Below are 24,159 nucleotides of genomic sequence, written 5' to 3'. Positions count from 1 at the left end.
ATACATCATTGGAAAGATAAATGCATAATCTTTTGAAAAAAATGCATGTCATCAAATTCTATGAGTTGTAACTCCAAATATTTACCTTAGAAAAGGCACACCAGTTTTGACACACGTGGAGGCGACCACTTTGGGCTCAAATAGTATGATCTACTTTCAAAGCCGGGAACCATCAACAGAAAAAAGTAGAGCACAAAAATGGCTATTTTTCTTATTGCTTACAAATATACCTTCACATTGATACCAAAACGTGACATTTGCAATGTATTTTACAAATCCTAGGCAGCATGCACTGAACAATGTGTGATAAGTATCAAGTTGACTGCTTGTGACCCTGCAAACAGGAGCTCCGGTTTGGGGTTATGTGACCTACATATGGAATGAGCGTAACTTTTAAGGGTTTACACAGATTGTATATCAAATGCCTCATCATAGATGTTTGATCATAATTTAAATTGTAGGTGTTATACACACTGTATAAAAGGGCTAACTTAACTCATCTTTCTTGAAAATATGAACCAGTAATAGAAAAATGAACACAACAGTTGTGCGTTCTTTAAAACGTTTGCTGCACACTATTATTAAGCAGTTTGGGCAACCTAATAATTGCGTGTCTTTTTAATCATCTCGGCTTTATTGTTGATAATTATTAAATAACAGTATATGTTCATCAGAATGTTGGAACATTGAGGCTTTGTTAGGTATTGAACACAAGAAAAGAAAACTGTTTAATTACTTCCAATAACATATTTATGTTATGTGGATTATAAACAACGGAAACATTAATAAAGTATTTACTTAAATATTGTTTTTAACTAAAGTAAAAAAAACAACAACAGCAAAAGGTGTTTTCAACGCGACTTAGACAGCTATAGTGACTTCATGTGTAAAGTGTATATGCAATGAACATATAAAGGTGATCTAGTTATAAACACTTGCATTATATACTTAATAAAGCCCATTCGAATATTCATGAACAGTACTGGAAAACAAACATTTCATTTTTCGAGGGTGTACTGAAACTGGTTCGCATGAAAACAAAAACATGATATAAAAATGCATATCAGACTATCTGTAAATGAAACCACAAAATAAGGCATACACTAGTAGTCAACGTCAACAGACAAATGTCATAGCTCATCGCTCGACAACAATGTTAACCACAACTCGAACGAAAATATCACAGCAGGCGTTGAACGGGAAATACACATTTTTTATATTAGTAGGCAATTAGTATTATCCATAATAAAGAAATTGCCATTTATCAAATCAGCAACAATAATGTTAACCACAACTTGATCGAGAATATTGATACACCCCAGGTGTAACAGTTGCACTTACCTGTTCAATTGACTGCCTTTTAATTTGTTCATTCAATTCTGGTGACATAATGTGACTATATAAAACAATTGACAAATGTACACAACTGAGTCTATATAATCTAAACATCACCAGAACTTTTATCTAGCGGTGAGCCATCCATTTGAATACTTTTTATTTTTCATTGTTTTTCTAAATAAGGCGCCATTATGTCTAATTGTTATGACATTTGGTAAATGACGTCATGTATCGTTCTAATTTCTTGGTCATTATTTATGGTCAGTCACGTCACTGATCAATTTTGGTCACTGGTGACCAGAATTCTGGTCATTAATGACCAGAATCTTGGTCACTGCCCAGAATCTTGGTCACTGACGAATTTTGGTCATCAGTATTGAACAATAAGACAAAATAGAGGACAGTTGAGTTTAAGTCAAGATCTAGGATAGAAGTAATTTTTGTTAATAGAGTGATTCATTTGTCGGTCGAATTAAATACCTTTAAGTCGCTATCACATAAGTTTTATAGTAATTATCCAGTGAATTGAAGATTGTTTACACTAAGTAACACTAATTTTGGAAGCATTTTAACACTTTCATTGTATTATTTACACAAAAATACTGAAAGAACGCAGAACCAAAGACCTATAGATAACAGTCTTTGGCAGAACTAACTGATTGTGCATCACACGCCATTAACTTTGTAAATACTACCCTAGTATAATTACCGGGAAGCTGGCGGTTAGGAATCACTTACATTGTGTTGCTGTCTAATGGGTTGTTTACTGCGATTATTTATCTCTGCACGAATAAATTATTGTTTAAACGTTTATTATGAACTTGTGTCCTATTTCAAAACGGATGGAACAAGCGTAACACTATATTAACAGCTATTTGAAAGCTATAAGTAATCAAGTCATTAAAACGGTATACCTCAAAGCAGAGGTACGTAACAATATCAACGCAGGCGTTGAACGGAGAATTCACATGTTTTACATTAGTTGGCAACTAGTATTATCCATAATGAACGCCGCGTAAATTAATTACATTTTGGAGAATTTTGATATTGGGCAACCTTACAATTTGTCGGAATTTCATTCACAGTGTCCCGCTTTGATGTGCCGCCGAACAGCGGTCTGAGATATCCCATATCTATCGTTGTCGGCCGCTCGTGATTTGTTATTAATTGAACATTGCAATTATTCGCTCCAGTCATTTTGACAACCGGTTCTGCGAATTATGATTTATTGATATGATACAGGCAAAATTATTCGTAATTAAGCATATGTTATTATTTCTATTGCCGCGGTACACACACGAGACGTACATTTCCAGAAGCACGATTGTGAACAAATTGTACATGGATTTACCTATCATGAATTATGTTCGATGCGTCGTTTGTTGTTCAATAATAACCATTTGAGAAAGATCTGATTTATGGTATTTGACAACGAGAGCGGATGTTGTCAATTATTGTTTTTATACGCCCGTCTTTTGACGGGACTTAGTCATGGGCGTTAATCACAGGCGCCACCTCTCTTTGCGATGCATTAATAAAAGAGCCCATGCTACTTCCGAAATGGCGCTAATGACCAGGTTTTCGAAATTGCATTACACTGCCCGATTTAAAAAAGCGAAATGTGTTGAAAAAAAAAAACAACCCATATAAATCATACTCATCCCGTAGAATTATTCGTGACATTTCAAAATATACGGAGCTTAGCGCCACCTCATGTAACAATATATCGCAAGAAAGAGGTTGCGCCCGTTATTACCGGGCGTGTAACAACCGTGTTATAACGAGAACATGCATGGTTGATAATCAGTACAATCACTGGGATTGTTAATAGTTTATCCTCTAGATGTTAATTTTGTATTAATATTTTTCCTAAAACAACTAAAGTTCAGATTTCCCTCAAGGGCTATGTTTATGCAAGCTCTTTGACGTATACTCGAGCTTTGTATGTACTTATTCGTGCAGGGTTTGATTGTAGAAGCGATGTGCTGTGAAGACTGCATGAGATATTGTTATCAGAAACATAAGGAAATATTTCGTGAAGCCATGCCGATCACGATCATTAATTTCGTATTTCCCTAATGAGTCTGAGCAGACGTGAGCGCAATTATTCGCCGTCTGCAGACAAGCCGGTAGGGACAGTGTTGGTTCGGCGGGAATACATTTTTCACAATGCAAACACGCCCGTATATGTGATTATATTATTCAGGGCCTTCTCATACATGGAAACGAATGGAGCATTTTATCGGGAACCGAATTAAGTTACATTTACATAACTCTGTTTTGAAAAACAATAATATAGAGCAATTCTGCTCTGTTAAATTTTTCAAACATTTTTTACCATTGTAAAAAAAAAATATTTAAAAAATAATTAAAATAACAGAATAATTATTTTATTCAGTATGCAAAATGTTCGACGTTTTGACTGTTAGTTCATCACTCACCATAACAATATGTGCGTCCGTTCTTCTACTTGCAATGCCCCACTTGTTTATACAAGTGATTGCATATGTGCTTATTATCAAACCGTTAAACTGCCGTCGTTACTTCCAGGTAGCAAAGTACAACAGACAACAAGATCCCTCTCTCTATTTCAGACAATGACGATCGCGGGGATCCTCAAAACGGCGCGTCTGCTGCGTCTGCTACGAGTCATCCGGCGCATAGAGCAATTCGCTGAATACGGAGCGGCAGTGTTGCTTCTCCTTATGGTGACCTTCACCCTGGTCGGTCACTGGCTCGCCTGCATCTTTTACGCCATCGCCTACTGGGAGCGTCCGCACCTGGAGTCCGCAATAGGTACTTCCGGCGCTCAGTTCAGAGGTCGATGTATATCATCTAACGAGATGTTAAAGCGAGATTATATGATTTTTTATGTGTTAATTTGTAATATATTGATGTATTATATTACAATAACACAAACTATGCAGGAAAAATTATACATTAAAGACGAATTTCATAAAATGACAAAGACAAATTAGCGCCCGAGCCGATTGTGACGATGATATTTTGTACATATTTTCCTACAAAAACCGAAGCATTCGTCTTTTTATTTGGATCGGAGTTGGTGTTTGTGTGTCGAATGAATATATATCGTTGCAGGCAATTAAAATGATCCGTAAAACAAAATTGTGTCTTTGTGTCGTATGAATGAATCTGCACTAAAACTAAATTTAGATTTACATCGTATATGCATGATATACATGCTGGCGAATTCGACTGTACGGACTTTTTCGATTTCAGAATTAAATATCTGGCTTATTTCGCATTTTTCGACACATGTTCTTCTTAACTTTTATTTTAATTATATTGAAATATATGTATACTATGTTTTTTACACACTTTATATAAATTCATAAATATTTGACAAAATCGTATAATCTCGCTTTAACGTTGCAATTTGTTTCTATCATTACAATAAGACCCCCGGTTTGAAGCTTTTCACGTCGGTACTTCCGGCGTCACACAATTTGTGTTTGCTATTAATGACGTCAATCTTTTTGAACATTGTGGTCGTGTTTATTTCGTTCTTTGGGAAATTTGTGTTTGTGAACATTTGCGGTTGTTCTCATTAAGTTATTGTTCATGAACATTTTTCGGTCGCCCTCACATTTGCTGTTGCTCGCAGGTTGGCTAGACAAGCTCGCGACCAATATCCACGAGCCGTACGTCGCAAACGTCACTGATAGCGGCCCCAGCGTCAAGACGTACTACATAACGGCGCTGTACTTTACGTTCACCTCCCTCACCAGTATAGGGTTCGGCAACGTCTCCCCTAACACCAACGCCGAGAAGATATTCTCCATTTTTGCCATGTTGCTTGGCTGTAAGATTCTATTTGATCCATATTTTCCGTTCAGCTTCGTTTTATGAATATGGGGCTTAATGCATTCGGACTGCACAGGCTAATCTGGGACAAAACTTTTAAAGCTTTTATAGTATTTTTCTTTTAAAGGAAATCTCTGTTTAGCGAACAACCAGTTAAGTAGGAAAGTGCAAATTCAAAAAGCCCCGTTTTTGCAGAGCGATGCCCGTTTTTAATGTAGAGCTATTCGCATTATATATTCTCACATCTGAGAAAAATATCTTATTGTGTCACAGAATGATTCATACATGAAGAGATCATTTTATTATTGTATAATATCTTATGCAGTAGAACATAACATCAACTAATGTGACGTAATCTTTGCATGTTGCTTTAATTCAAACCGGATAACGTATATGTAAGGAAATAAACTCGTTGAACACATATTTGTAACATGCCATCAACAATAGTATTGTGTTATTAAAAAGTCATAAATTATACATCTATTGTGTCAGCATTGTCTTGAATTTTACCATTTGTTCAAAAACAACAGATTGCTAAAACTTTAAGCGTGCGTTTCGCGGCGGCCTAATTGACCTTAATGACGACATCATTTTCAGTTTAAGTGCTTTTTATAGTGTATTTTGATTAAAAAAAAGTTTTTTTGTTAGGGACGTGTGCATCTTATTTTTATATTTGCCCCATACGATGCATATATTAATTAGCTTAGTTCCGTAGAAACACTATTTTCGATTTTTTTTTTAAACACTTTATTTTGAACGATATTTTTAGAATCACTTTTTCGCCTCTCCTACCAGCTCTTCTTAGCGCCGCTATCTTTGGCAACGTTAGCTCGATCATGATGAGAGTGTATCAGGGATCGGACGAATACCACGAGAAAACCCAGAGCATCAAAGAGTTTATCAATTTTCATCATCTTCCCAAAAACCTCGCTTCGCGTCTACAAGAGAGCTTCCAGCACACATGGACGTATACCAATGGCATCGACATGAACACAGTATGGGGAGATTACAATTTAAAAAAAAGACAGGGGTTATAAGAACAGAGAGGTCGTTAAGTTGTGTATTAGAAGGTGTATGTACAATTTACTTTCCCCTCACACTGAAAGAAAGTGATTTAATATCGTCTATCCCCAAATGTAATTTTAAACCTTCGAGTAAGCGTTGGTGATAATTGTCCTTTAAAATTCTTCATATAAGATGTCCAACCCTGATAGCCGGACGTGGTATTAACCCCTATACAGATGCCATAAATATTTTGGTCATTTTCTCTAAAATTGTTAATTGTTTTGACGATCAGGAAAATAAATTTGATTTTTAAAAATTGCAATTCCAGATTGTTAAATCCCCTTTACTTAAATCTTGGTTGGTTGATAAAATTACTTTCTTTCCATAATTTATGGCAAAATTTATGTACGGGGAACAAACAGTCAGCATGGTAATATTCTGAACATGCCTTCATAATCATTTATTTTTCGAAAACATACGCTAAAATGTGGATCTGTTCGTGCAGGTTTTAAAGAGTTTTCCGGAATGTTTACAAGCGGATATCTGCCTTCATCTGAACCGGAACCTGCTTAATAACTGCCCCGCCTTTCAGAGAGCCTCGGCAGGTATACGGTTTTCTTATTCCAGCAAACAAGTCAATGTTACATTCCCAATGGTTAGCGGTTACCTCCCATATTGGTTACAAACTTCTCACAGCGGTCACCCCATTTTACGCTTTAAAACTTCAACTACTGGTTTACTTCTCGTAATGGTTTCCGGCCATACAGGGGCGTAGATAATGGGGGGGCAGGGGGGGCGGCCGCCCCCCCAATATTTCAGCTAGTCATCGTTATATAAATAAACGTAAAATCCCCCAAAAATTGCCGCCCCAAAACCAGTATTTTTGTAATCACGCGCCGTCAGTGCAGAAGCCATGTGTCCCCTCTCCGTCTGCTCTGAGGTTGCCAATAGTGATGTGTCAATATCCCTTGTTAGGTGTCATAAACTAGGGGCCGGGGTAAATGTCATTGCGTTAATTGTTTCATTGTTCTTTTCCGTGATTGCACTGTCGGTGTTTTGATTAGGGACAGGCGATTCTTTTAATTTTAATTGATCGCTTTAATTCAAAGGTAACTGCCACTTTAAACAATTTTGAGTAAATATACGCGTGAAAAACAGTAATTAGTTTGAAAATATTTTTGTTCTCTAAGTACATCAGTAAACTCTGATTGATGAATTTTATGTTGTAATTAGAGTTTTTGGAAAGAAAATAACATTTATATCAACATGAAAGTTCCCCCAAAACGCACCATATTAATTGTAATTAATTTTATTTCTGAACCACGGGAGAGGACAACCCTCTCAAACGAACCTCTTTATGTTCCCAGTACAGAAATTGGACCGCCCCCCAATGTTGGGAGGTTATCTACGCCCCTGCCATATAAGTTACAATTAGTTAGATAGTTTCTTCAAATATTGGCTCTCAATGCTTTCTTATCCTCAACTGTCTCTTACTGCAGCGGTTAACACTATCGATTATAATTTACTTGAAACGGTTACCTTCATATCGGTTACATACTCCTTGAAGCGGTAAACGCTTATCGGTTACAAACACGTTGAATGGGTTTTTTACCCCTATTGATTATAAACTCCTCGCAACATTTATTTTCCATGGAGCTGTTACCACCCCTGTCAGTTACGACACATGCAGCGGTTATCTTTCTTTTCGGTTACTAACTATTCACATCGGTTACTTAACCTGTTGGTGAGAAATTATAGCAAAGTGTATCCATTATCGTTTTTGCAAGCATATCAAACACATTTGATCGCGCACTGAACATCACTTCTCACACACCGACAACTTAAGCGCACACGATGAGGCTTTTTCGCACAATTTGAATCCCTCCTTGCATACTGAAAACGATTTCGCGCACTGAAAACTTTTTGATAACTGAAGACAATTGCGCACACATTAAACAATGTCGCGAAAACATTGAAATTTTACGAAGAAGTTAAAAACTTTTTAACTGCACTATGACCAATTTTGCGCACACAGTTAAAACACTTGCACGGACTGTTTACACACTTTTGTGCACATATAACTTTTCACTTCGCACATATTACACTTGTGCGCACACCGTGAATCCTTTATCGCGCCCATTGCAGGGTGCCTTCGCGCGCTGTCTCTGCAGTTCAAAACAACACACGCGCCTCCCGCGGACACGCTGATCCACCCCGGGGACATCCTCACCGCCCTGTACTTCATCGCCCGAGGGTCCCTCGAGATCGTCACGGAGAACAACGTCATGGCAATACTCGGTAAGACAGTTTGACTGAGAATACTTCTTGATTTTAGTTTGGTATGAAATATTTGTTATGAGCGAGGCTCAAAGTTATAGAATTTAACCACATGTATGTTAGTATTATAAAGGCTTAGTATAGTCATTCTAAAGATGATGATAACGACGATGGTGATGATATGGACACGTATTGCTTATTGATAATAATCAATACGACAACAAGAATGGGGATGACTTTAATGATTTTGCAGACGATGATAGCTTCTACAATTATGATGTTGAAGAGGATAAAGATGATGATAATGATGATTATAATGCTCATGATGACGATGACGATGATGATGGCGATGATGTTGACGAAGATTATGATGATGATGATGATGATGATGATGATGATGATGATGATGATGATGATGATGGTGGTGGTAATGGTGATGATGATGATGATGATGATGACGATGATGATGATGGTGATAATGATGATGATTGTGGTGATGTCGATGATGGTGACTGTGGGTTGGTGGTGGTTGTGATGATGCTTTTGATGATATTCATTTCTCACTTAAGGTAAGGACGATATTTTCGGTGGGGATGTTCAAGACCTAACCAACAGCGGGAAGTCTCTGTACTTTGTTCGCGCCCTGACCTACTGCGATATCAACAAGATCGAACTGTCCGTGCTAAAAGAGACGCTTAACACGTACCCGGAGTTCGCACAAGAATTTATGGGAAAGATACAGGTTACATTCAACCTGAAACGGGTGAGTGTGGTGTTGCCTTGTTACAAAGTCAAATCAAACATTGTTCCGCACACTTGCATTTAATTTATACTGTGTCCGTTTTCTTATGGCTATAATAGTGAAAGCATTGGTGCCAACAAATATATAGTCTCTATATTAACTAGAAATCAGTCAAAGACCAACACCTTTAATTCTGACCAGACTTTAGCAGATTTTTTTTTTTAAGTTGGCATTTAACAAATGAAGTTTGGAACATTACGTAATTAAATAGTAGGTATTTAATGGTTAAATATGAACTGAACAAATTACGAAACTTTCAAACTTTGAGTATAACTGCCCAAATCTGAGACCTAATTAATATTTTGTAATACCCGGAAGTTCATGTACAATATGTCATAATCAGTAAATAAACAACTATGTTATGATCAGTTCTTGAGAACTGTGTTTTGATCTGAGTTTATTAGAACTTTGGTATGATCCACAACAGAATACAGAAAATATTACTTTTGTGCTTTTTTTAAAGAAAATAGTATTTTTGGCATACAGGGTGTGTTGACGGAAACACAACGGCAGACGAAGATGGACGACGAAACACTCAAATTTATCCGCCAGAAGCGACCGCACATGCAGTCGAAAGGTAGACACCATGTCTATGACGCCGGTGAGTGTTGCATACTTAAATAAATGCCGTGATAAGTTTTTTTTTTGCTTTGTCTTTGTGTTTGTGTTTTGTGCTGGCAAATTTGTATGGCATTGAATCAATTTCCACAAAATATATGACCCTGTGGTGTATTAACTGTTTTCCTAAGTGTCACGTTGTCTATATTTGTTTGTCACACTTTTGTTCTTTTTTTATAGTCGCCTATTTAAATAATTGTCTCAATTTTTTATTTGTGACGTACACAAAACAAAAAATGTAGTACATAAATAAAAACAATCTATGAAAAAGGTATTATTAGGCAAACTAACACAGAAAAAGAGTGCCCTTTTTTGTTTCATTGTCTTTACCACTACCGAAAACCAAACCGTGTTCATGTATATTATTTGGCAAACTATCCAGACCGCGCGACCGGCAGATCCGGCTTCCGTAGAAAAGCACGCAAGCAGATGGCGCCTCTGTCGTCTGACCCAACAGATGACCAAGCGTCTCGGGCGATCGAAATTTCACCGGAACAAGCGTCTAGTGATATCGACGTAGAGTTCGTGGATAGAAGCAACCAAGGTTTGGGAAGTTCCCTTATAATATATCACACAATGTTACCAGCCTCGCTCTGGGAAAATGGGTGAAATGCTTTTTCGTTGGGTTAAATGCTTTTTCGTTGGGTTAAATGCTTTTTCGTTGGGTTAAATGCTTTTTCGTACAGTGTCGACACGCACTAGCATGTGTAGTCCACAGAGACATTTAAGGGACGACAGATTTCACCTCAACTGGATTTCGCTAAGAAGAGAATACATTTGAACACAAAAATCATACCAGTGGACCGAACAGGAGGCTGTTTCATAAACGATCGTACGACAATTTTAACTTACGAGAGAATTTTGTAATCTTAATAAGAAAACGAACTAGCTCGCCATTGTCGTCAAATATTGAAACTTGAAACTTGCTTATTTAATGAAACGCCTATTTATATAATTATATTCAATGGCGTTATACAAAACATAAAAAAATACATACAATTGATAAAAATAAGAGTGATTGATACTTTTATGCTGCATTAATAAAAGGATTAATAATATAAAAATGTGTGATATAAATAAAAATGCTGTAAGAAACTTAAGCAATTAAACAATACAGGCTACGATATTAAAACACCGGAAAAATAAAATATTATGCAATAAATTGATATAACTAGGGTTAAGAAAATAATTATAATGATATTATGAGCAGTTTTGGCAACATAAAGATACTGTTTTTCATTAACTGAAAGGATACGTGAAAGGATATTCCTGCACTCTGGCTGTCGGATCCCACAGCTACCGGTCACCTGTCACCCTTACGGAAACTTCTTTTGGGTTTTAACCATATTTGAACTATTGTGACTGCAAGTAACAAATAGACTGACCAAGTGTGACTACAAGACACTTGAAGGTTAAAATTACATTGTGACTATAAGACACAATTAGAGGGGCTAAGCGTGACCAAAAGACCGCTGGATGATGTCATTCAATCATTGAGCAAAGAAGCCCTAATGATTTTTGGTCACCGATCACTTGAACAATAAATATCCTTTTCGAGCAAAGAAGCCCGCACACTTCTTTAATTTCTTAGTCCTCCGAGTCATGGTTGTTGGACAAATAAGCCCGTACAACTGAGCCTCGATTTATTTTGAAATTACTGGTATTCAAATTAAAATAGGTTGTAAAAGTCTCTGAAGAGAAATGTTTTCAAATTCCTTTTGAAAATGTCTATTGAGACAGAAGTCCGAATGCTTGATGGCAGGTCATTCCACAGTTTTGGACCAACAACTCCGAAATTCCTGTCCATATAAAAATAATATTTACGGCGCTTGAGATGACAATGTAATTAATTAAGTACTGAAAATGTATAATCATATGATATGGACTTTAGCAATTATGTATCTTCGAAAAATGTATCATATCGTAAATGTGTACTACGCTGTTTATTGAAACTGTCCCCAGTCTTCTATGATACGACACCTAACGCAAATGCATTCTTCATCGGCATTTCACATGCCTATTTGTTTAAAGCAAACACGCACGGCCTAACTGAAATTTAGTAAGACAGTGCCTATTAAAATTGCCACGTTCTCCAACAATCGACCCGTTCATCCACAGTTTCCCTTAAATCCTGCAGCAATAATAATAACTCATGCGTGGCCATTCAAGGTGTCAACTTAATGCCATAGCAATTTATATCAAATCTTTCCATTCTAACAATATTAATGTTTATTTTACAAATATACGCTATTAGTGAGAGCTTTAACCTTGATATATTTTAGTCTCTTCAACTTCGTGTACTGCTGCCGATAGTTCGAGACTCCGGATCTACCAGAACTCAACTCAGCGCAGGCGCAGAAAATACAACACAGGTCAGAAAAATACAAACGTGTTTCATACCGAACCAACTTTTGTTGCAGTTGATTTTTCCACAAATTGTAGTCGGTCCTAATTGATCTAATAATTTCATTCTATTTGACATTTATGTACTTAAAATATATTTCTCAAAAGTCAAATCCGAACAGTGCATCATATTTAAGACCCGCAGAGTATACAGGTTTCACCATTGGTGTCTGTCCATGGATGTGTCTGTGTCTTTGCGTACGTCCGGCAATCCGTTTATAAAACATGATAACCGGGTATTACAACTTCTACATATTACGTACGACATGTAGAATCTACGTATTTTGTCGCTAAACTGTGCAGGTTTTGACACGAATTACGATTTTAAAATCAGCTTGGTAAAACACACTCAACCTATCTTGTCAGACAAGAATTGATCAGTCTATAAGAAACTTATTTTTGCTACATATAAAATAAATCTTTACAAAAACGAGGGTTATTGCCACTGTCAAACAAGTTTCTTAATTTGTGGATTGTATTCATGATACATTTATGTACTTTTTACAACTACAGATGATACTTATTTTCAAGTGAAGGCGGTCCGAGAAATCACTATACCTAGCGTATTGGTCCTTTTTACCACCATTGTTTTATTGCAGTTTTGCATATAAGTATGATTGACAGGCGTGTACAAATGCTTGATTTTTATAAAATAAGATTTTTTTTTTCAAACCTGTCAGTTCTGGTGAGACTTAAAATATCGGTATTTGTCTTCGATCATATATATAGGACATAAATGCAGCGATGACTTGATTAATTTCTTCCATCGGTTTCCTTTCCTAGAAATAAATGGAGTTTAAACTCAAAATGAAAAATTGATTTTTATCGAATCCGCTTGTGGAAAGGTCGATTAATCTAGCACAAGGCGAGCGTGTATGTGTTTGAAAGTATTGGTTCGAGATGTCCGTACTGCGAGCGGTTCATTCAGCATAACTTTATCAAAATAACTTACTAACAATGTTTAACATGGGGCAAGCCATGTCCCACGTAACATCCGTCCCCCTACCTCCATTGGCAATGTCACACAAACATGTCAAGTTCAATTTTTGGAATTAAACAGATTGTAAGGACTTCATTTTTTTGTTCATCCTATACTTTTATAATAATTTTACCGTATATGTTTACCACATATCGCGCAAGTCTTCAAATGACATTAAGATTACACTTAAGAGGTCAACACTCAATTATGGTCATGATGCTACTTGTTAAATAAACAACAAGCATAATTCAAAAAAAGTTCGACATTTTTCCTCCTATTTTAAATAAGTTTGTCCCCTGTTTTCGATATATAAATGAGTATCGCTCTGGTGAAAATGGGCTTAATGCATGTGCGTAAAGTGTCTTCCCATATTAGCACTGTGCAGTCTGCGCAGGCTCATCGGGAACGACACATTTCTCCTAAACTGGATTTTCGTTTAGAAAAGCATTTCTTTAAGCGAAAAACTCAATATAAGCGGAAAGTTTCATCCCCGATTAGCCTGTGTGAACTGGACAGTTTAATGTCGGATGCCGATTTACGCTGAAGTATTTTAAGCCCAATTTTCCAATGAGAGGATCAATTAAATGATTAAACTTATTCATGTGATGTACTGCAGTCAGCGCTTTGATATATATTATCTTTTCCTCAGCAGTCATATCGGTGTCCGACGAAACCGGATGTGTGAGTGCACCGGAACCGGAATTGACGTCAGAATATTGGGATGAAATTGACCGGAAGCTGAATGTTCTATCAATGTAAGTGAACTATTTGTAAATTATTACTGTAATATAAAACGCGCTTATTTGGGTCTGTATAATATATTTTCACAGATCGGTTTGTTCAGTGAAGAATTGGATATTTTTCACATTTTCATAAATAAGCATGTTGACAAATCATTATTATTAATGGGACGTTACTGTTCGATGATTTAGTAGTTTGACCGTACCGCGATTTAACACAACTACATCCGAAAATGACCGGAAATCTCCGAATGTAACACAAACACATCGGAAAATGACCGACGCAAATCCTTCTACTTTTTTCCAAAAGTCAGAAATCAATCAATTCATGTCGACAAGTATAAATAAGTCTACAAGAATACTCCAATGTTTATGAAGAATGAGATTTAATCTTGAACTCCACTCCTGTGATAAATTTAATCCTCTTTTCACAGATATGATACATGTAATTTGTTGGAGTCAAAATATACTTAATTTACATAGGTCACATCTTATTATATATAAATAAGGGTATATTATCAATAGTTATCAGAACATTTGCTTTTATACTGCTACTAAACGATAATAAAATTCATATTTATTCTACAACAAAGCAAACAAAAACAAAAATACTACAACAAAGGGACATTTGTTACTGTTTATCATTCAGAGTTTAAAGCTAATTACGGTTTACTGTTCATAAAATATTATAACCCCTCATACCATACACATTTGTTTCAGACGAATGCAGAAGTTCGAAACCCAACTCTGTGATACCATTGATAATATACTGCTGTTACTCGGTCACGTGCCGTCAGTGCCTAGCAACAACGCCAACGTAACCACGTTACGTAGCACAAAACATCTGGACGACCCCGTAGATACGTCAGATCTCCTTCACTCGGATGCTTATTGTCCAAATAAACGAGGAGCGAAATTGATAAAATCGCATATGGAGCTGATTAGAATTATTGAGAACTTATGACTTTAATTTTATATTTAATATTTGCTTTAGACCAAGACATTGGAGGAAGTGCTGCGAACGCTTTTGTCGTTTGTATTTTCCCGAAAGGAGGGGAATACAGTAATCGCAGTGTCCGTCTATGTCCGACTTCTTACTTTGACGGCATTAAATTTGCGTGTGACTGATATTTTAAACTCGTATTTATTACGCGAACAATCTCCGAGAAACTCAGTTGCGTGTTAATAAGCTTATATTTAGCGATTTTCGACCTTCTGTCGACATGCCCATTTAAAAGTTCCGTATCATAAATTGTCCGCGTAGATATTTGCCGATTGGCGGGATAGGCCAGGAGTTCCGCTTATGTTGCGGATGTAGTGACGTAACGCTATCCGGGCTAAAATGTATTAAATGGTACATGCATCTGTAGTATAACAAGTGTAAGCAGGATATGCATACGTTCTGTGGACTCTGTAACCTTGCTCAAAGCGATGACTTGTAATATGTAGACATGCAACGTTGACTGAAAAGGGCGTAGATCGTACTGAAATATCAATCGTTTGTGTTGAATTGTTCGTTTATTGTGTAAACGAAGAATCAATTAAAATTAGTTATACATAAAAATTATAAAAGCAATAATAATAAAAATAATAATTATAATTATTATAAAATAAATAAATAAATAAATAAATAAATAAATACATAATAATAATAATAATAATAATAATAATAATAATAATAAAATAACAACAACAACAACAACAACAACAACAACAACTACTACTACTACTACTTCTACTACTACTACTACTACTACTACTACTACTACTACTTCTACTACTACTACTACTACTACTACTACTAGTACTACTACTACTACTTCTACTACTACTACTACTACTACTACTTCTACTACTACTACTACTACTACTACTACTACTACTACTACTACTACTACTACTACTACTACTACTACTGCTACGACTACTACTACTACAACTACTCTTTATAAGAAGAACAACAAGACTTCGACGACTACGACGACGACGACGACGACTACGACGACGACGACGACTACGACGACTCTACGACTACTACGACTACTACTACTACTACGACTACTACGACTACTACTACTACTACTACTACTACTCAGCCGAGGACTACTACTACTACTTCTACTACTACGACTACTACGACTACTACTACTACGACGACGACTACTACTACTACTACTACGACTACGACTACTACGGCTACGACTACGACAACGACTACTTCTACTACGACGACGGCTACTACGACGACGACTACTACTACGACGACTACTAGACGACTACGACTACGACTACTACTACTACTACTACTACGGCTACTACGACTAGTACTACTACTTCTACTTCTTCTACTACTACTACTACTACTACTACTACTACTACTACTACTACTACTACTACTACTACTACTACTACTACTACTACTACTACTACTTCTTCTACTACTACTACTACTACTACTACTTATACTACTACTACTACTACTACTACAACTACAACTACTACTTATAAAAATAACTACAATACTAATACTACTACTACTACGACTACTACTACTACTACTACTACTACTACTACTACTACTACTACTACTACTACTACTACTACTACTACTACTTCTTCTCCTCCCATTACTACTACTACTACTACTACTACTACTACTACTACTACTACTACTACTACTACTACTACTACTACTACTACTACTACTACTATAACTACTACTACTACTACTACTACTACTACAACTACTACTTCTACTACCAATAATAATTATAATAAAAAAATATATAATAATAATGATGATGATGATGATGATGATGATAATAATAAAAATCACTGATTTTGGTGCTTAACATTAATATTTCTTCAAATCGTGTATCGTAGTTTGTTAGTGGCGTTTGATGGTAATAAAACAGGAACCAATATGGAGAAACCCCGTGCGCAAATTAGAATTGTAAAGAAATAAATTTCATATATAAATGAAGTTTAAATCAATGTTTAAAGACAAACGACATATTCAATGCCATTTTTGTCAAATAATCACACATGATAATGGATAAATTGTATGGTAATATAGATTTGTTTTTATTTTATTGATGCAAAAATAATGTACTTATTCTTAAGAAATTTTATATAAATGAGCAAGATACGCACGCGGCCCCTTATCATCACGACCCCAGTGGCCCCTCTGCTATCAATTCCGTTAGATTTGACCTCTGGGACAGAATTCTCAAATTCACGTTTATATGGATCCATCAATCATTTCAAGATCTCAATCCGGTTTCATACAAGGACGTTACATTGGTGAAAACGTGCGTCTTATACAAGAATGCATAAACTATTTCAACGATTCCAATAATTCTGGTCTAATATTTTTTGCAGACTTTGAAAGGGCATTCGATTCACTTGATCATTCGTTTATGTTCGATTGCTTAGAAAATATGAACTTTGGAGAAAGTCTCATTAAAAGGGTAAAAATGCTCTATACCGACATTAATAATATAATTACTAACAATGGCTTATTCTCAAAGAGCTTTAACATTGAACGAGGAGTTCGACAAGGGTGTCCACTTTCATCATCGCTATTTATTATATGCATCGAGTATCACATCACATCTAATCAAATACCCATATAAATGGCAAATCGCTAGAACCTGACGAAGAAATCAAACAGTCCCAACTTATTTTTTAAATGACAATTACGACTCTTTCCATAACCTAATAGAGTCGCTTACCCTTTTCAGAATGACATCAGGTCTTAAACTAAACAAACGTAAATGTACTGTGCTACGAGTAGGTAGATTAAAACAAACTAATGTCCAGCATCAAAAATAAATGAAATTTATTTGGACATCCGATGAAGCCACCACGTTATGAATTACATTTACAAATAATGAAAATGATACAGTTCTAAAAAACCTACTGCCTAAATTACAGAAATTTTAAAACTGCTTAAAATCGTGGCAACACCGTAAACTTACACTTCAGAAAAAGCAGTATTAAAAAGTTTGCACTTCCTAAATTAATTATTGTATTAACAGTTTTTCCAGATCCACCAAATGATTAACGATATCAATTCAGCAATATTTTCATATGGGACGATACACCTGACAAAATTAAACAAACTCAGTTAATTCAAACCGTAGACAATGGAGGTATCCAATTAACGAACATTGACTCATTCTTGAATGCAATCAAATGCAGCTGGGTTAAAAGATACCTAGATAGTAACAATACGAGTAAATGGAAACTATTCTACCAGAAAATAAAATAAAATGGCGATTCCTTACTTTTTGAATGTAACATCAGCAATACTATCTTACATGATATTGCAAACGAAAACATATTTCTATCTAATGTTCAATCAGCATGGAGTAATGTTACTTATAACATAGAAACCCAAACCAACAGTAAAACTATTTTATGGAACAATAAATACATAACTTTTTACAATAAGTCGTTTTTCTATAAACATTGGTTTGGACGAAACATTAAATATGTCGACCAATAATACAACTACAGAATTAAGGACTTCTAAACATTTGATATTATATGTAACATATACGAAATACCTTCAAGTAATTTCCTGAAGAACTACACATTAATCAAAAAACATACCCATTCATATTACATCTAAAATCAATACAAATAACACACCATGCACTCAAACAACATTTGTGGAAAACATACTTGCAAGAAAAAACAAAACGAACACAATATTTTAACACTACAAATTTAAAACCTTACAGAAAACTCCAAGACTCAAAATAAATGGCAAGTCCTTTTCCGAGAACAAGAACTTAATTTGAAACACATATTTATCATGCCATATAAAGCAACTATTGATAGCACACTGAGAAATTTTCAATATAAATACGTCCATAGAATTATAGCTACAAAAAATATCTATTTAAATGCAAATTATCAAACTCTAATTTATGTGACTTCTGCGGTGAAAACATTGAAACTATAGAACATCTTTCTGGGAGTGCAACCACATTCAACCTATTTGGAATCAGTTAGCATTCTTTCTTGCACAACAACAACTAAACGTTTAACTATCCGTCTTAAGTGTTAGTTTCGGAATTAACTCATTTTAATCACTAGACGGTAATAATATTGGGAATATTATTCTGATATTGATGAACTATTTTATCTTTAACATGAAGTTCTGAAAACAAATACCAAATTTTAATTGTTTTATCCATAGTCTTAAACTAAAAATCCAGATTGAGAAAGAAATAGCCCTCAGTAATGACATTGCAAATCTTTGAACAAAAATGGAATCGAATTAAATTCTCATAATGCTTGTCCACTTATATACTATTCACTCTTATGTTAGTTTATCTTTTTCAAATATGTTTTCCTAGTATTTTTATTTACTCATACACCAAGGTCAAAAACTGTATCAGGCATAGTTTTTGTATGGTTTGTTAGAACCATTGTTTGCAAATAAAAAAAACATACATGTATACAAAAAAGGTAAGTTACGGTGTTGCACATCATGTGATCAACACCAAGATAAGTTAAGCTGTTGCATATCATCCTCGATTTCTTATACTGAAGTATAAAAGAATTCTCTTAAAACTGTCATGTTCCAAAACTGCTTGAACGTCGAGCATAGCATGGCAGTTTACAACAATAATGAGAAATTATTTGTTAACAACAATATTTTAGTAATAGCTTGTATGCTATCTTCTCCTCCTTCCGTGCCTCTTAACTATTTATACCGCGCATGCGACTACAATTGCTAGTATTTTTAGCATTGTTTAACTTTTATATCGTCAACACGAAACACAAAGAAAACCGTATTTGTGTACATATTTTCTAAATATTTACCTCGTTAAGGTGAAGGTTAATGATCTGTATCATGCAGAAGAATTTTCTCATTTGATTCGTGCTCTTTCTTGACCGCGTTCCAAATGGGGCACCGATTGGGGTATTTCCTTATTAATCAAAAATTAAAATGTCTATTTTCTTAGACACACTGGCAAGTGTATTTATCGATAGAGGCGATTTATTTTATTAGATGATATTCCATCTGAGATCAGGTATGTTATGATTTTCAATAACTAATTAATTTGGTTTTAAATTAAATCTTCTTTTAACACGTTAAAATAACGTATATAAACGAAAGTTTAACATTAAAAGAAATACAATTAAACCATGTCCGAATGCTGCACAACTAAACTTCACAGTGAGGGCATACGGAATGGTCGTTTCTCCTCACAACCCGCGTTTTCGTGCAGAATTTTAGGTGCACCCAGTGGCTGCAAATGGTGCACTCGCCCCACGTGAGGATTGTTAAATACGGCGAATCGGGAAAGTTTGGTGGCGATATCATCCTGCAGACACAGCACAGGTCTTTTTCTTCCGGCTTGCACTCCATCTCCGAATTACTGCACAATGCCTGTTTTGCTATGGCAGTAGAATTGTTTTGAGATTGAGATTCCGATAGGTGCTTTCTGCATGTTTTGCCTGTTTTCGCCGATTTTTTTATAGCAGGCGTTGAGGTTGTCGATGTACTGGGAGTTGCGTTTTTCTTCTCGTATGTGTGCAGCTCCTCAGCATACGCCTCTTCTGTAAGAGCTTTTCCACCTGGTTTGAGTTTTGTGTTGTTGGCTTTATGTTGCTTAGAGGCCTGGTAGACGCATGTTAACTTTGTTCATCCTTCAACTTTTCTACTGCTTCTTTTCCAGATTTAAGTTCTATAATTTTGAGCAGGGATGACGTCTCTCGGAAGGTTTCGCTTGGATAAAGCTTATCTGCAGGCACAGCCTCTGGGCAGCACGGGAAAATGCCAGTTTTTCGGAAGCCTGCGACTATGTTGGCTGGAACCATAGCCTTAAGATATGCCTTGCATGCAATTTTCGCCATCATAAATTTCGTGACAGTTTCACCAATGTGCTCCTGTATAAACTTGGCACATTCACAGTAGTAATATGATCTGAATGGGCCAAAAATCGACATGTCCAGAGGCTGCGTGATGTGCGATGAGTGGTCAGGCAAAACAAAGAGGATGATATTCTCTGCTTTGGCTTATTCAGTTAGTTGCCTGGAAACATGCGAGGAGTGGCCGTCGTAAATTACAAGTATCGGCTGTTGGTCTGTTGAACCCCTGCATACATTTGGGAGGAAATGACCCTTCAAATAATGCTGGAATATTTCGGCATTCGACCAGCCACTTTCGGACATCGTGAATTTTGAACCAGGTGAAGAGCGGCTCATTTATTCCGGGTTGCTTCGTTTCCCTTTGAAAACGAAAAAGGATGGAATATAATTCCCGGCTGCGTTAACGCATGCAATTAATGTTGTAGTTGTTGAGCGGGGCGAGGTTACAGCTTGCGGCTTACTGCCAGTGGCAGCGATGACATTAGGGGGTCTGTGTTCAGGTTGAATACCGGTTTCATCTATGTTATGATTAGATGTGTTTTTTTCGGTCAACTTGTGTTTTTCCATTATTTCCGCGAGGTTTTTTTTAAATAGCTGCCAACGATCTCCGGCGTTGAGTTTTCTCACGGCCACTATCCAGGACGCGTAGTTTTAAGGAAGAGAGCCTGCCTGTCCATCTCTAGAGAAAGCCATACAACAAATGTATACTTAATGGCTTTTTGGTAGGGCGTTTCCCTAAATGTTCGGCCATTTCCCCAGCCAGATGCTTGACCTGCACATTGGTGTAACCATATCCGAGCTGAGACATGCACTCAAGATGCTCCACCAAGCCCGTTTCCTCATCTTTTGAAAATATTAAGTCAGAGCCCAATCCAATATTAAATCGATCTACTTTTCCTTTTACGCGATCTCTTAATGTTTGAATTGGCACATTGTATGTCAATGCACCCTTTTTACAGGTATCCCTTTCTCATTTACTGTAGCATATGCATTTTTGAGGTATTCTGGACTATGGTATTTATGATCCGGTAATTTGGTAGGTTTCGACTGAAAACAAATATGTACAAAACTAGACGACTTATAAACGATTTTTTATCATATACAATTTCGTTTATATGTTTATTGGTGAATGTATAAACATGTCAATAGTCAGAATAAATATTTCAATCTTTGGTGGAACAATAACCATGGTAAATTTGTATTGGGAACTGTCAACAAAATTGATTCTATAAACAATTCGCTAATTGAAACTTAATTTATTTGCGCGCCATGCGTTGTTCTTAAGTGACTTACAATACCCCGTCGGGTCCCTCAAAGCGCTCCGAAATCAATAGAGCGTAAACTTCGGTACAAACGCATTACCCAATGGCTGACACATGTAAAAAGAGTTTGGAAACTCATTTGTGTTAAAGAGTTATTGACCTTTAAGATCAATGCAAAGCATTTGGGGTTTAAACCGGTTTTAGAGCGCTCAACCTCACACTTGTCCCAGCAATATTCATGATACATTTAAGTGTAAATCAAATTTAACAATGAACAGCATTTATATTCACGTTTTAATTTACTTACATTTAATCTAAGTCATACCTCTATAGTAGTAGTAGTAGACGTAGTTGTAGTAGTAGTAGTAGTAGTAGTAGTAGTAAAAGTAGTACAAGTAGTAGTAGTAGTAGTAGTAGTAGTAGTAGTAGTAGTAGTCGATATGCAGAGCGAAAGTATCAATTCAGTGGCCGACAATTTACATATAGATAGTTAGATCAAATCTGCGATGTATACACTACATGAGGAAATTGAAGTCCGGAAGTATTAAAGCTGTTCTACTCGTATTGTTGCTTTCCATCAATATTGTGATCCAAGTAATGTCATTAAACAATACATTTTAAAACTACCACTTGCACATCGAGAATTTTTCATGCTCAATATATACAGCTTAATAAAACAGATATTTACGCAATCTTCTAAGAAGTCAGCCTCGTTTTTTTCATTCATGTTTGTTAAAGTTGTTTAGGACTGTATTTGCCTTCATAGATTTTACGTCAAAATTTTTTATCGGACGTGTTTACATCAAAGAAATATGATTCAACTTAACTGTACTTATTCCAAAAAGAACACAGTTTTACACGATGTTGATGAAAATTGTCTTATTAAAAATAGTTGCGATTATGAAATCATTGGTTACTGAAGATGATCGAAAAGATTTTAACGAAATCTGTCTTACATGTACCTAACTTTTCATCACAAGCAGCATATCTTTTCTATGTTAAAGAACAATTATGAGTAGGTTTATCTTAAACATGTGTAATATTTGTGTTTAGCGTTTACATTAACTTTTTGATTTGACTTATTGGGTTCACCATTGTGCATACGTGAGTCTTGATGGTATATGAATGTAACCGTTCTTTCATTCAACTGTTCATTGGATTATATTTCCAAAATTGTCAGCAAACACAAATTCTTGGTGTCGTAGTCCCTTTAAGCAGAAAACCCTTACGCTTATTTAACCATACTTTTAATTCGAATGTTAATAGGTTTATATTTTAACATTTTGATCAACCATTTGCTCACACAAACGCCATGTGTCGTAGTCCCTTTAAACAGATCAACCCTTACGCTCATAAGGACAAATATTAACCGCTCTACAATCGCTCAAAACATCACGTTGGATGTCAAACGCTGTGCGTGATTGTGGACGTGTAAATCGCCCTATCTGAGTGTGCGTATCTAACTCGTTTATTGAAAATAACGCGTACTTCTTAATGGAGAAAAATGTCTTATGTTACTTTTGAAAAACTTGTGACACATATATTGGGATATTGGACATATTGCAACAAACGTGAATATAAATGCTATTCATTGTTCATCAGAGTAAATACATCACACAATTAATAACGTAATAAATAACATTGTTTCATTTACTGGTTGATAGTCGTATGGTACATCTACATATATATATTTTGGAATGAGTTTACAATTTAATGATAGACTCATTTGCGGAATCGAGTAGAACACAGGTGGCTACGGCACTGCGCAATTTAACATTCGGGTTTTTGCGACCTAGTTTGAGACCGTGTACAGTTAAAAAGTATAGATCGTCTCGTGCAGATTATCGATTAATACAGGCGCGTGTATTTTACAGCATGTCGTTGCGAAATTAATTGAATTTTGCCAGCAAATTTAGGTAAGTAATTTTACAATTGGATACTAAGTAATATTGCATACTACATGCTTTAAATTTATAGACGTTCGATACATTTGCATTGTAAATATAAGTAACATGAAGT

General features: G+C 35.8%; 1 protein-coding gene across 3 annotated transcripts in view; it reads left to right on the top strand.

Annotated features, from left to right (window-relative positions):
• LOC127879872 (potassium voltage-gated channel subfamily H member 7-like) overlaps positions 1–15,431 on the top strand; it is a 28,831-nt gene extending 13,400 nt beyond the window's left edge. For 2 of the 3 annotated variants that reach the window (XM_052426937.1, XM_052426935.1), the window contains exons 5-15: positions 3,933–4,134; positions 4,964–5,161; positions 5,959–6,158; positions 6,674–6,773; positions 8,314–8,466; positions 9,015–9,208; positions 9,734–9,848; positions 10,248–10,409; positions 12,148–12,237; positions 13,897–14,002; positions 14,708–15,431. In XM_052426937.1, coding sequence (XP_052282897.1) covers positions 3,933–4,134; positions 4,964–5,161; positions 5,959–6,158; positions 6,674–6,773; positions 8,314–8,466; positions 9,015–9,208; positions 9,734–9,848; positions 10,248–10,409; positions 12,148–12,237; positions 13,897–14,002; positions 14,708–14,951 — 1,764 coding nt within the window. In that variant the 3' untranslated portion in view covers positions 14,952–15,431. The remainder of the gene's footprint in view (positions 1–3,932; positions 4,135–4,963; positions 5,162–5,958; positions 6,159–6,673; positions 6,774–8,313; positions 8,467–9,014; positions 9,209–9,733; positions 9,849–10,247; positions 10,410–12,147; positions 12,238–13,896; positions 14,003–14,707) is intronic. The other variant, XM_052426936.1, reaches the window with a different exon arrangement.
• The last annotated feature ends 8,728 nt before the right edge of the window (positions 15,432–24,159 follow it).

Source organism: Dreissena polymorpha, chromosome 4, assembly GCF_020536995.1.
Source record: "Dreissena polymorpha isolate Duluth1 chromosome 4, UMN_Dpol_1.0, whole genome shotgun sequence".
Lineage (NCBI taxonomy): Eukaryota > Metazoa > Mollusca > Bivalvia > Myida > Dreissenidae > Dreissena > Dreissena polymorpha.
Note: the sequence above shows the minus strand (reverse complement) of the source record. Positions and strands in the feature narration are given on the sequence as shown.